Below are 12946 nucleotides of genomic sequence, written 5' to 3' on the forward strand. Positions count from 1 at the left end.
TTGTGTTCTTTCGTAAATATTTGACCTAAGAAACACTTTGCTCTGACAAGAGGCACCCCAAAAGATAACCACCCTCACAAGAAAACTCCTGCAATCGACTTTTGATGTTTTCCCGTCATTTTTTTAAATATTCAGTGAGATTACATATTTATTCTTTTCGCTAGGGCTTACCCAAAGTTAATTTCAGCAGACTGGCAACGCTATTAAATTTTCTTGTATATTTTTCGTCGATCGGAGTAGCGAGGTGATGAAAAGCTTACGCCAGCTATTTGCCTCTCACTCTCTCTCACGACTGGCGGACAGTTTTCGTCGATCTGAGTACTAGGCTTTAATTCTGATGAACTCTCGAAAATGCAGTCACACTGGAAAGATTCAAGTTTTTTTGCTAGCGAACTCGTTTGCAGATCTGAGTACTAGGCTTTATTTACGATAACAGGTGGCAGCCCTGCGATAGTTCAACGCAACACTGTATCATAAAAGTGGCAGCCCTGCCCTGCGATAGTTCATCAAAGTACCATACCATCAACCTCCATCCATTTCTTTTATTTAATTAGTTTTAATTTAGATTTCTAACTCTAATTTATTGGCAGCCCCTCACAATCGTTGCCCCCCGCCATCGTTACGCTGCACTTTGGTTCGGTTTCGTTTTGTATCGGGCGTTTCGGTTCGGTACTGAAGATCAGATCAGAGAAACTGCTTTGTTTTGTGTTGTGTGTGAGGAAAATTGTGTGAACTTGGCTCGGGGAAAATGTCGAAGAACAAGATAAACACAACGTCCGGCACGGCGGCCAGCGGCGATACGAATCTGATCGAGGTGAAATCGAAGGTGAGTCCTACGTTGGAATCTGCGTCCCCACCGACATCCACGCCCCTTTCTCCGGCGCTGCGCTGCTGATTCATGCGCATAGAAAATGGATAAAGTAGTTTTGAACCCGAGAGCTATTAGATAAAAAGTTAAATAAAACCCTGGATAGGTCTTAATCCCTATGGAAAAAGTGTTTTCCATCTTTGCAAACCTCCTAAATTGATAGCGATCCCGATTTTCCGAGCTTTACCGTATAAATAAAAATTGAAATAGGATTAACTAGTAGAAAATGCTGGGTTCTAAAATGGGAAATTATTTAGGAGAGATCCCACTCTTAAAGGAAATTCGGAAAAATCTTGGAGGATTCCTTTTCAAACGTTATAAACGACTATCTGTTGCGCTTGAATACGTTAACACCAAAACCTACCCTGTTATGCTCAATTCGGCTGATTGTTCTCATGTAAGGTATTCGATACCTGAACATAAGTTCCCCAATGTTAAATTACACTCATAAGATCTTCCCAAAACGATTGATAACTTCTTTAAAAGCATATAACATTAAATATTGTAGCAACAAGATTGAGGTTTATGGAAAGATAGAGTAATAATGGCGACTGAGTTAGTTTACGAGTGGATCAACAGGCTATACTTAAGTAAACAACGTATTCACAGAATATAAACAAAAATATTTAATATAAAAACTTACTAATTAAAACCAATCTTTAAGTTTGATGCGGAGTTCCGGCGGTGGAGCTTTAAGCGAAATGAAACGGAGCAGAGCTTCGACAAATTTGCAGCCCTTATAGAGCAGCTGCACAAGCTAACCAACATCCAGTTTCTCATTCTGTACATCGATCCGCGGGACAACGATTTGTTGCCGATCAACAACGATGATAACTTTGGCAGGGCACTGAAAACAGCACGTCCACTTCTACGGGTCATAGTTCAGCGGAAAGGTAAGTTTATCTCATTGTAAGACCCATTATCCACTTACAAACGCCTCTTCTCCATATAGATGATCTAAATGAGTACTCCGGCTTTGGGACGATGAAACCGAGAAACCTAATCGGTAGCATACTGATGGGGCACACGCCCGTAAAGACAAAGGCCCCATCGATATCCATACCGCACGATTTTCGCCAGGTTTCGGCCATTATAGATGTGGATATTGTGCCGGAAACGCATAGAAGGGTGCGGTTGCTAAAGCATGGCAGCGATAAGCCCCTGGGATTCTACATAAGAGATGGGACCTCCGTGCGGGTGACGGCCAGTGGACTGGAGAAACAGCCGGGCATCTTTATATCCCGTTTGGTGCCGGGCGGCCTGGCTGAAAGTACGGGCTTGCTGGCCGTTAACGATGAGGTGATTGAGGTGAATGGCATCGAAGTGGCCGGAAAAACTCTCGACCAAGTAACAGACATGATGGTGGCTAACAGCTCCAATTTGATCATTACCGTGAAACCGGCCAATCAGCGTACGCTGACGTCCACACATCGCGGCTCCTTTTCGAGGAACAGCCAACTGTCCAGTGGGTCGCATCACACCAATAATACCAACACCTCCGACGAAATCGAGCACGACGATCACGACGACATCGTGGACCTAACGGGGGTGACACTAGACGAGAGTCCTACGTCGACTTCAGCTGGGAATCACAACCATCAGCAGCAAGCGCCACCGCTGTCCTCGTCACCCTCTTCGCATCACCAGCAGGCAGCCTCCAATGCGTCTACGATAATGGCCAGCGATGTGAAGGATGGAGTGCTGCATTTGTAAGATTTCCCAGGAGCTACAGCCATTCAGCGGCATCTAGGACTCAAGCAACGGAAAACGCGAATTCACAGCAGAGAAGAGAGAGAGAGGATTTTCAGTTTATCAGACTTAACTTTCCTTAAGATCGGATAAGTTCGTTAAACTCAAGTCAATTATTTAAAGTTATTCAAGTTAGGCGAGCTAATCACATGTATTCCAATCGATTATATATAGCTCACTTACTAAAAAGACTGTCAAAGCTCAAGACACAAGATTTTTGAAAAAAATATTTGTAAAGTCTTTAGGGATTCAACAAAAAGCATTATTAATTGAGTGAATTATGTAGAAATTTGAACAATATCTTGGTTCATATCCTGTAAAAGTTAAATTATCATAGCTATTACTTAAATTAAAATTTGTAAACGCTATTTCTACAAAATTCCCAGTTATGTAGTAGATGAGCAATATATAAAATACGATTATACATGTAATCATACGACTCTTCCCCATACATTCCACGAAACACACTGAAAGTCACACAAAACACACCTTTTCATTTGCACGTTTTTGAATGCAGTCCATTGTTTTTAACTTTTTCCTTGGCATATATATATGTGTATTTAAATTTTTAAGATTTATGTCTTGTTATTATTCTTGCTTGTTGCATTAGATTAGAGTGAGACAGATAGAGGAGAGAGTGAAATAGAGAGAGCGAGCATAAAATGCAGAAGACAGAGAAATTTACTAAACCATTCGACTTAAACGATTCTGAAAAGGCAATAATTGTAAACAAAATCACACATACGAACACAACTAATTTATACCCAAAGCATTCCATTTTATGTACTTTGATAAGTCTAAAACCCCCAAAAACGAATGGTTTATGATTTGCAAAACATATTTTAATTAGAGACGATAATTTTTTAGTCCAGCTTCGTGTTTTTTTGGCCTTACTCATTATATTTGAATATTTTATTTTAAACATTGTACTTTTTGTAATTTTAATTTTTGTTTTTCGTAAAAGTGTCCAATACTCGTTCAAGTTGTTTGTTGTAAATGTCATCATTTAGAGTTATGGAGAAAAGTCAGAAAAACGAGGAGATAAAGTTAACAAAACGGAAGAAAACAAACGAAACACCAACAGCGCCTTCGCCTTTAAGAGAGCAATTCGATACTTTATATATATATACAAACGAATATATACACTAATACAACCTATGTTAAATACGTATCCCTGTAGACGAAATTGAAGTCTGTATACGCTTTATTTAAATAAAAAAAGCCACTCAAGGCGGATGCAAAGCCATCTGCTGGACTTGAAGTAAACAAAACCCATATTAATGGGACGGAACAGGCATTACTAACAATGTAAAATACCCTAGATAGATAGCAAGATCTAGGCTAGAGACAGCATCGAATCTAAAACTATGCGTTTAGACCAACCACAGCCCTCATCCTTATGTCGTATTAAAAAGCAATCTGATCTTTTATCGAACAAGAGCCACTTACAGTCTCCACAATCCCCGATTTCCAAACACACGCATATATATACATAAAAGAAAAAGTTAATTCGCGCTAAACAACTGAGAAAGAACGAAAAGCAAAAATACGAAAGAAAAAATTATATTTTGATGTATGTATTATTATTTTTTAATAAACTTAAGTGAACTTGTAAGTGCCCTTGTGGCGAAAATGATTTTTTCTGGGACGTTGGAACTTGAAGGTTGTTATTTAAAATATAAAAGAAAAAAAAAGGTTTGAGTATTAGAAAAAATGGATTTGGTAAATAATTATTTCATGAGTTAATATCTAGACAAAGCAAATTTGTTTAAAAGATCTCGGAATCTAGTGCAGTTTGACGCCCACAAATCGCGAAATTCTGTGACACCTACGATTTTGATAGTAAGAACAAGTATCGATACTCCGAATTTTACAATCAAAACTTTTATAAAATGATTGCCAAAAACATAGCCTGGCCTCCAAGTATGTTTTTAAAATTTTAAATCTTTCTTTATTGAAAAGCAATCTTAAGCCTTGAGTGCATTTTTTTTTAATTGTAAATTCAAATTGATTTCTGCGAAAGTTACCAATTAATTACAAATTTAATTGATAGCAACCTTCACACAATCTTAAATAATTAAAATCAACGCAGTTTTCTTTCAGTTGAAACTCGATTTATTCGATCTCTCTTTTGGTTGCTGAATATGTACACTTAACTTATCCAATCTGAAAATTTGTATATATGTGTATGCAATCTTCGTTTGTCTTTTTATACAGAGTTGAAATTATATCTAGTTACCCATACATGCAAACAAAAATGAGACATCTAGAGAAATTACATTATAGAGCTAATATCCGAATGGAAGAAGATTGTGGAGCGTGGAGGATGAGAATGATGATCAGTCTAATCGCTTCCCGTCGCCACATTCGCGGCATTGTTCTCCAGACACTGCCAAACGGTCTTTGCCGCCGGACGATCCTCGCTAAGAGCATTTGTGCACAGGTAGAACAGCTCCACGATGCAGTTGTAATCGTCGCTGAGTTGAAAAGCAACCGGCAGTGGCGGGCGTGTACCATAAGCTGAATGCAGGTTGTTCAGTGTGAAGTCAGAAAGGTCGCTCTCCTTGGTTTCGTTCTCCTTAGTGTCATCCTCTTCCTCGTCCACCTCGACCTCTTCAATCACTTCCTGACTCATCTCGTTGTCCGTGTGTTCCCCATCGATTTCTGCAGCTACCCCGGCTTTAGTTTCACCGCTGGTGAAATCCAGCTGTTTGCGCTGCAGCTTCTCTGCGTCGGTGGCCAAATCGTGTGAGCTGTCCATATCTTCCCCCAGCGCTGCATCGAGTTCCAAGGTGTGTGGCGGCACCAGGGCCAAAGTTTCGTAGATAACCAGGCCGAAGCTGAAAATATCTGCCTTGCTGTCAATGATATCCACATCGTCTATTATCTCCGGAGCGCACCAAAGGCTGGTTCCTTAAACAAAAGCGTGTTGGTAATTATCAGTATTTATGTATTTTCTTTGGTTTGGTTTAATAGTTGGCTGTAAAAGGTGCAGAGGCGACATTCTTGAGACATATGTACTAGAAAAAGGTCCATTCCATTGGACAAAAAAAACGAGCATTTAAATTTTTTTAAAATTCATAACGTAAAAACAAAAAATGATTTCTTTTACTTTGGCTATAATAGCCAATGAAATGGGTTCTAAATTTTGTAATATAGTTGTTGTTGGCTACAATATCATGGTTATAAACCAAAATGTATTTGACTTAGTAATTCTCAATTATATGTGATTTGGGACCACTAGTTTCAATTGGCAATATTAATTTGAAATGTCTTAAGAACGCATTTCCCATTCGATTATGGATCTTTAAATTAAATATTTATATAACAAAAATGTAGATATTAAGACTGCATCGTTTACAGCTTGGCTAAACAATGCTCAGGGAAACTCACCCACATATCGCAACCCTGGATTCTTAAGGAAATTAATCTCGCCTTGCTCGTCTAGCGGCAAGGAGACCCCGAAATCACACAACTTGCAGATCTCAAACTCTCCCTTAACCAGGACATTAAAAGACTTGAGGTCACCGTGCAGCATGCGAGCCTCGTTGTGAAGGAAATCCAGGGCAAGTGCGACGTCAATGATCATCTTAAAGGTGTTTTTGGCCGGCAGCGGACCCAGATCCTCGTCGTGACGTTCCTCGAGTATGGAACCCAGCGAGGTGGTGCACATTTCGATGGCCAAGGTGTTAACGCCCTCGTCGCTGGTCACAACACCACGGAATCCCACGATATTTGGATGTTGAAGTTTGCTGGGATGGAAGAATATGTTTAAATTTGTTTGACAATTTCTTGAGAACTTCAGATGTAAGGAGTTCTAAGGAGTTCCTTGAAATGCTTAAAGAGGCAGCTGTAAAACCCATCCTGCGTGGTGGGTATACCAAAGGCACACTGTTATCAATGTTTCGGGAGACCTATTAATATTTATTAAAAGCCCGCGAAGTTACATTTTGGTACTAGGGTTATTTTAATATTAAAGTTTAAGAAAAGTTTTTTTGAACCCATTTTCATTATCTTGACCGTACCGAATATGTAAAACCCTTATAATGAAGATCAACACAAATAATTTGATTTACTGCATCGATCTACTATATTGGTTCTGTAACCAACGCAATCTCATAAAAAGGTATAATTCTATTATCCTTACATTGCCTGTATTTGTTAGCTTTGACCACCCTAGTAATATTATGACCCATATATCGAGCCACCCTACCACACATGCAGCATTCGCACTAGCACATTCACACTCCACGACACGCACACGCAGGACACTGACACACTGACAGCGTTTCTGGAAGAGGAATACGATAGAAATTTGCAATGTGGACCAAAACTCACCGCAGGATTTCCGCTTCGTGGACTATCCGCTCGTTGAAGAGTGTGTCCTTTTTGGCCCTCATATTCTGCGTGATCCGCTTGACGGCCCATGGCGAGCGGATTTGGCCGCACCGCGGCGAGCGGTCCAGGCGGTAAACGCTGACGCCGGTTCCGTGGCCCAGGGTTTTTAACATCGGCGACGGTGGCACGCGAATCGGAGTGCTGCTATTCTGCACGTTCTCCATGTGCAAATTGCGCAGCTTGCGGCGCGGCGTGTCCATCGTATGTTCGCTTATTGTCAATAAAAAATTATTAATCAATCAACAAAAAAAACGACGCGCACAAAAACGCCGTTTGAACTGCAAATGGAATGCAACAGTGGGTGTGAGCGGTGGCACCAACACTATCTTAAATAGCAGTGTGACCGTCGTGATGTTTTTGCAACAATTATTCACGATTTCTGATAATTTAAATGTGGTTTTTACTTTGCTATGCCACTCAAAACTTTCGTTTTACAATGGATATTAAACCTTATTCTCAAAGAACTCATAACACTTGACAATTAAAGCATCCGCCTACATTATTTAGATGTTGGCCTAGGCCATGCGGCTTGGTCACACTGTTTGGTTGGGCGTTTTACATTACTGGGCATGGGCACTAGTTGGTTAACCGTTAGCATTTAAATTAAATTAAATTTAAATCTTATTTAATATTTAATTATAAAATGTCAGTCATATTTATAAAAATCGTAGCTTAGGCTACCGCTGCTGGATGTGCAAAACCATCGTATTATAACTTCCAAACTATTTTTTGCAACTCTTTTTGTGTTAATACAAGACCCGCGAAACAGCCACTTTACAGTTTAAATTGAAAAGTGTTGGACTGTATTTTAAGAAAACATCAATCTATAAAGTCCTTTATAAAGTGCATATGTTAGCCAAAGACTGTACTTATTAAATAAAATTAAATTATATTTTCTTGTGTTTTTTGTATATACATATTTATTTTAAACGAAAGTTTTGCAACTCTTTTTTTGTTAATACAAGACACTCGAAAAAAGTGTTAACTACAATCATGGTTTGACTTTTTCTTAAGAAAACATCAATCTATCTATTCACAGTCCTTTATAAAGTGCATATGTTAATAAACTATTCCATGGGAATTAAAATGTAGATGTGTCTCAGTGCGAAAAGTGTATGAATAAGTGTTCCCATTATTTAAACAGTAGACGGATTTTATTTGATTGAAGTGACTAACCTATCGGTTTGACCATACCTAGTCATGTTTTGATAGACTGGAAACATTTGTAAGATCTTTTGTTGAATTTGCGCAATAAATTGAGCGTGGCTCAAGCATCCTGGATGCACCATGGTGTACATCGACCATAGTGAGTAAAACTGGATTTAGGCGTACCCTGACATTCCAAGCCCTGACCATATGTTGTTTGTTTTGGCAGATGGGCGCGTGTGGGAGAAGCGGCCTTGGGACTGGCGACGGATAGTGGAGCTGTTTGTGGGGATATGGTTCGCCATCAAACAACTGTGAGTTGAGTACATAGTTGAATGATTGAAAAGTGGTTTATAAAGAAAGTTATTCTACAGATTCGTGACCTTCCTGGCTCCTTTCACAGCCACCGATAACCAATCCAACCAACGTCGCGGTAATGGCTGGGGTAGTGGTGGAGGAGGCGGTGGCGGAGGGGGAGGAGGTGGAGGTGGCGGAGGAGGAGGAGGAGGAGGTGGAGGATTGAGACCAAACCGCAGAATAGGACGCATACAGCCGTCAATGAGCTGCAATATACCTGCGGGAGGCGGATGACGATAGTAGCGACATCCAGTCCCACACTTGTGGGCGGATGTCGCGCCGACTTAGGACTGTCCACGTCAAGCATAACCCCAGAACCTACCCAGAAATCACGATCTGTCCCGCCCCAGTGGCACTTATGACGCAGCCCTCCTAAACTCGGACTCGAGCGGAGCACTGCCGAAAGATGGATCGATGATTTCTGAGTCCGCTGCTTACGTGGCCGTCGTCGGTTTACATTGTACTAGCTCCAATATAGTTACAGGTTTTTACAATCGTCTTTCAGGTTATTTATAAGAAACCTAATAATGTCTAGTAACGGAAAGTACAATTTTAACATTCAAAGTAACAGTAACAATAGAAATATGTTGTTTTTCTGGTAAAATAAATAAATAAAAACCAACTATATATTTTGCAAGCCACCTCTTTTAATGTTTTTCCAAGCTGAAAAAAATTGTACAACTTCATTATAAAAACATTTTTTCTTTAAAGTTTAAAAATCAAAATATTAATTAAAATGCATTGTAATTCACAAGCCAACGAGATTTATAATTATATCATGCTGAAAATGGAAACTATCATAGCTCTAAGTGCAAAAAAAGGTAAAAAAAAAAGGTTTTCCAAGCTGAAAAAAATTGTACAACTTCATTATAAAAACATTTTTTCTTTAAAGTTTAAAAATCAAAATATTAATTAAAATGCATTGTAATTCACAAGCCAACGAGATTTATAATTATATCATGCTGAAAATGGAAACTATCATAGCTCTAAGTGCAAAAAAAGGTAAAAATTATACCGTGGATGAGAATACCGTGGTATGCTAATATTTTTTAGAACAAACAAATTTATATAGCAAGATGTGGGATGTAGCAATTTAAAGTGACTGTGTGTAAAGGGTATTATTATAAGGTGGGCCAGTCGATATATCGTGACGGCACTGTTCCCAGTTTCAATGCGTCAGCTGCTTTTCTTGCCCATCCCTAACACCACGTCAAGTTGTATACAAATTTACAAATTTACGCTCGCCTGTTTTCGTATTTCGTTTGGAAATATTAAAAATAAAAACAAGAGGATCTTGTAAGCTGACTGATCTTCAACATGGCGTATGTCGATCAAAGTGAGTGAAAATGGATATACATCTAGACTCCGGTGGTTTAAACTCTTTGTTTTGCAGATGGTCGTCTTTGGGAGAAACGTCCTTGGGATTTAAGTCGGGTATTGGCCATATTCGTGGGCATCTGGTTCGCCATCAAGCAGTTGTAAGTGGGCAAACGATCTCTCCAACCAGCGGAATCTAATTCATCACCTTCCCCGCAGATTTGCATCATTCCTAGCTCCGTTTAGTGGCAACGACAACAACGGCGATAACTCCCGACGCGGAAATGGCTGGGGTAGTAGTAGTTGGGGAGGAGGTGGAGGAGGAGGTGGCGGCGGAGGAGGTGGTGGTGGGGGTGGAGGCAACGGCGGTGGATATGGCGGAGGAGGATTAAGACCGAACCGACGAATCGGCCGCATACAGCCCTCAACATCTTGCAGTGCTGGTGGATGCTGTGGTTAGCAAAATCTTATTAGCGTTTTGGTCTAAAGAAGTGATACACCAAACGCCTCGAATATTCATCCCTAAAAACTTATTGTACCTCCATGATACAACAACTACTCCCTGTTTTAAATATATTGTGGTTTGATTTAAGTTTAAGGGTTTGTATTCATTGACCAACATTTAAAATATAAGATTTTCTTTAATAAACTCCCTAATTTCCTAATTTACAACCACATTGATTGATCCTGCAACATAAATCAAAATAATATTCATTGGCGGGCAAACAGAAAGTGTTTGTCTGCCTGAACTTTGACACCTCGGGAAATGTACAAGCATAATAGCTCAAAAATTGGGTAAGACATGTCGGGCTAGTACTGGGTTTGCTTTTCAAAAGCATTTTTATTTAGTCTTGCGAATTCAAATAAAATTTTTAATTGTTATTCTTGAATAAAAATGATAAAAATGCGCAAATAAATCTAATTATATGAGAAATATTTATTAACCAATTCTTTTGTAGTGTTATTGTTATAGAAAGATGCGTAATTACAACTTGGTTATTAATTTTTTTTAACATACTTTATATTTTAATTATAAGGCATGAGTTGACAGTTAGAACTTCAAATCATTAAGTCAATACCTTGACGTTACGAAAGACTGCCGGCGACAGCAGTCTGGCAACGTCGCCCCAAACATCTGTTTAGTCGAACAGCTGGAAGAAGAAGATGCGGCGCCTGGTGCGAAATTGGAATTGTCTATCGTTACTCAACGCCAATTCCGGCCAAAGAGTCGTCAGACATGCTAGTGTCCAGCAGAAGACCGATTCCAAGGAGAATGGAGCTGGCGAAGCGGATAAGAATGGATTTGGGGCCAAACACTGCATGAGCCTTGTGGAGTAGGTGGTATGAAACGGTCCCTTAAGTTCGCTATTACAATCGTTATGTTCTTTGACCAGGAAATACGACTACGAAAACTACCTGTGCACCCTGCTGCTGCCCCGGGAATTGAGACGAGCAGCCTTCGCCCTGCGGGCATTCAACGTGGAGGTCTCCAGATCGGTCAGCGGACATGTGAGTGGGGTTTGTTGCCTTGGCAGATTTATAACTCGGAGGAGTGGAATTTTCCCTCCGTCCTGTGAAAGTTGAATTATTTTGTCTTCCATGAATGATAGAGATTGCATCAGTAATTTTAAAAATATAAAAAGTAGGGGTTTGAATATAATTCATCAATGTTTTTTAAGATATCTTACAATCACACAGAAATACTTGTGCTACCCTACTTAATTTGTGAAAGAATACCTTAGAGTCTTAACACCTCTACCTATTCAAATACTCTGTTTTTTAAATGATTTTTGCCTTGAACAGAATTTAGTGGGTTTATTATATTTATTCATTTTCTGAAGTCTTTCGGTGCATTACGTTGATTTTTCTTTTCATTTATTTACAGCAAATCGAACCGCAAATAGCAAAGCTGCGCCTTAAGTTCTGGCATGACTCCATAGACAAGTGCTTCGAATCGGATTCCAAACGATCCTACGTGGAGGATCAGCCTGTCCTGCGCGAACTGAAGCACACTGTGGGCAGTCGCAAGCTGAATAAGGTATATTTACGCCGCCTGGTCACAGCACGAGAACGTCCGCCCAACCATGGGTTCGAGACGATCCGCGAGCTTGAGGAGTACGCCGAACAGACCTTCTCCTCGCTGCTTCTCCTGCTGCTCGAGGTGGGCGGAGTCCGTGACCTGCAGGTGGACCACGCCGCCTCACATCTGGGCAAGGCCCAAGGCATTGCTACCCTGCTGCGTGCCATTCCGCTGACGGGCCGTCAGCAGGCAGTCTGCGTTCCTCTCGAGGTGCTCGTGCGGCATGGCGTCAGTCAGGAACGCATCATTCGCGGCCGCAGCGACGACAAGGGCGTCGAGGAGTGCATATTCGAGGTGGCCAGTGCCGCCAACAATCACCTGAAGCTTGCCAGACAGCAACACGAACAGATGTCGCCCCAGGTGCGCAAGATTTTCCTCTCTGCTGTGGCCACGGATGCCTATCTGGAGCGCTTGCGTCGCGCTAACTTCCTGTGAGTTTCACGTATCTCTTTGCGATTAAGAAAAACAAGAAATGAAGCCAGCCTAGGCAAGCAGTTATAACAAAGAATGCGATGTTATCTCAAGTTGTATGCATAACAGTTATACCCGTTTCTTGTATTTTCTTAAAAGGGATCCTGTTTATTTGTGAATGAAATAATTACCAAATATTTATGTCCATCTTATAGGCTAACCCACAAGAGCTGCGTAGGACGCGACTCAATGCTGCCGGCACGTCTATTCTGGAAGTCGCTGTTAAATCGGTACTGATAGCAGTTATACTAGTTAATATGTAACTAGGCCTAATGCATTATTGTTGACTTCTTTAATTAAAAACGTTTGCCATTTTTTGTTTTTAAATGCCTGGCTCTTTGAATATCAATTGCAGCAACACATATTTATGTAGTTAGAAGCACCTAAATTCCTTGGTTACTTTTTAAGGAGCTGGTATAATTAATTCGAAACAAGAATACCTAAAGCCTGCCTTCTGATGGAAGGAAGGATATTAAGCGTGCCCTCCAAAGGAGCTAAGCAGCAAAGGACTCTAAGGATATAAAGCTTTTACTTGTATTATATTCAGGTATATTAATATT

At 40.3% G+C, this 12946-nt stretch overlaps 5 protein-coding genes across 5 annotated transcripts; 4 read left to right on the forward strand and 1 right to left on the reverse strand.

The window, feature by feature from the left end:
* The first annotated feature begins 485 nt into the window (after window positions 1–485).
* LOC108048824 (partitioning defective protein 6) lies at window positions 486–4232 on the forward strand. The gene is made up of 3 exons (XM_017129736.2): window positions 486–826; window positions 1533–1761; window positions 1821–4232. Exons 1-3 carry the CDS (start codon window positions 749–751, stop codon window positions 2579–2581), a joined length of 1068 nt encoding a protein of 355 aa, XP_016985225.1. The 5' UTR covers window positions 486–748; the 3' UTR covers window positions 2582–4232.
* A 482-nt stretch (window positions 4233–4714) lies between these two features.
* On the reverse strand, window positions 4715–7337 carry LOC108048877 (lymphokine-activated killer T-cell-originated protein kinase). Its single transcript, XM_017129820.2, has 3 exons — window positions 6956–7337; window positions 6011–6369; window positions 4715–5530 (listed from the first exon to the last, which is right to left on the reverse strand). The coding sequence occupies exons 1-3, from the start codon at window positions 7213–7215 to the stop codon at window positions 4962–4964; spliced, it is 1188 nt and encodes a 395-aa protein (XP_016985309.1). The 5' UTR covers window positions 7216–7337; the 3' UTR covers window positions 4715–4961.
* Window positions 7338–8181: 844 nt separating this feature from the next.
* LOC108048171 (glycine-rich selenoprotein) lies at window positions 8182–9155 on the forward strand. Its single transcript, XM_017128686.1, has 3 exons — window positions 8182–8321; window positions 8391–8475; window positions 8536–9155. The coding sequence occupies exons 1-3, from the start codon at window positions 8303–8305 to the stop codon at window positions 8750–8752; spliced, it is 321 nt and encodes a 106-aa protein (XP_016984175.1). The 5' UTR covers window positions 8182–8302; the 3' UTR covers window positions 8753–9155.
* A 552-nt stretch (window positions 9156–9707) lies between these two features.
* LOC108048897 (glycine-rich selenoprotein) lies at window positions 9708–10504 on the forward strand. The gene is made up of 3 exons (XM_017129844.1): window positions 9708–9854; window positions 9912–9996; window positions 10055–10504. The coding sequence occupies exons 1-3, from the start codon at window positions 9836–9838 to the stop codon at window positions 10293–10295; spliced, it is 345 nt and encodes a 114-aa protein (XP_016985333.1). The 5' UTR covers window positions 9708–9835; the 3' UTR covers window positions 10296–10504.
* A 373-nt stretch (window positions 10505–10877) lies between these two features.
* Window positions 10878–12713, forward strand: LOC108048887 (NADH dehydrogenase (ubiquinone) complex I, assembly factor 6 homolog). Its single transcript, XM_017129832.2, has 4 exons — window positions 10878–11169; window positions 11230–11344; window positions 11721–12346; window positions 12542–12713. The coding sequence occupies exons 1-4, from the start codon at window positions 11000–11002 to the stop codon at window positions 12621–12623; spliced, it is 993 nt and encodes a 330-aa protein (XP_016985321.1). The 5' UTR covers window positions 10878–10999; the 3' UTR covers window positions 12624–12713.
* Window positions 12714–12946: the final 233 nt, after the last annotated feature.

This window comes from Drosophila rhopaloa, unplaced genomic scaffold, assembly GCF_018152115.1.
Source record: "Drosophila rhopaloa isolate 14029-0021.01 unplaced genomic scaffold, ASM1815211v1 contig_3, whole genome shotgun sequence".
Classification (NCBI taxonomy): domain Eukaryota; kingdom Metazoa; phylum Arthropoda; class Insecta; order Diptera; family Drosophilidae; genus Drosophila; species Drosophila rhopaloa.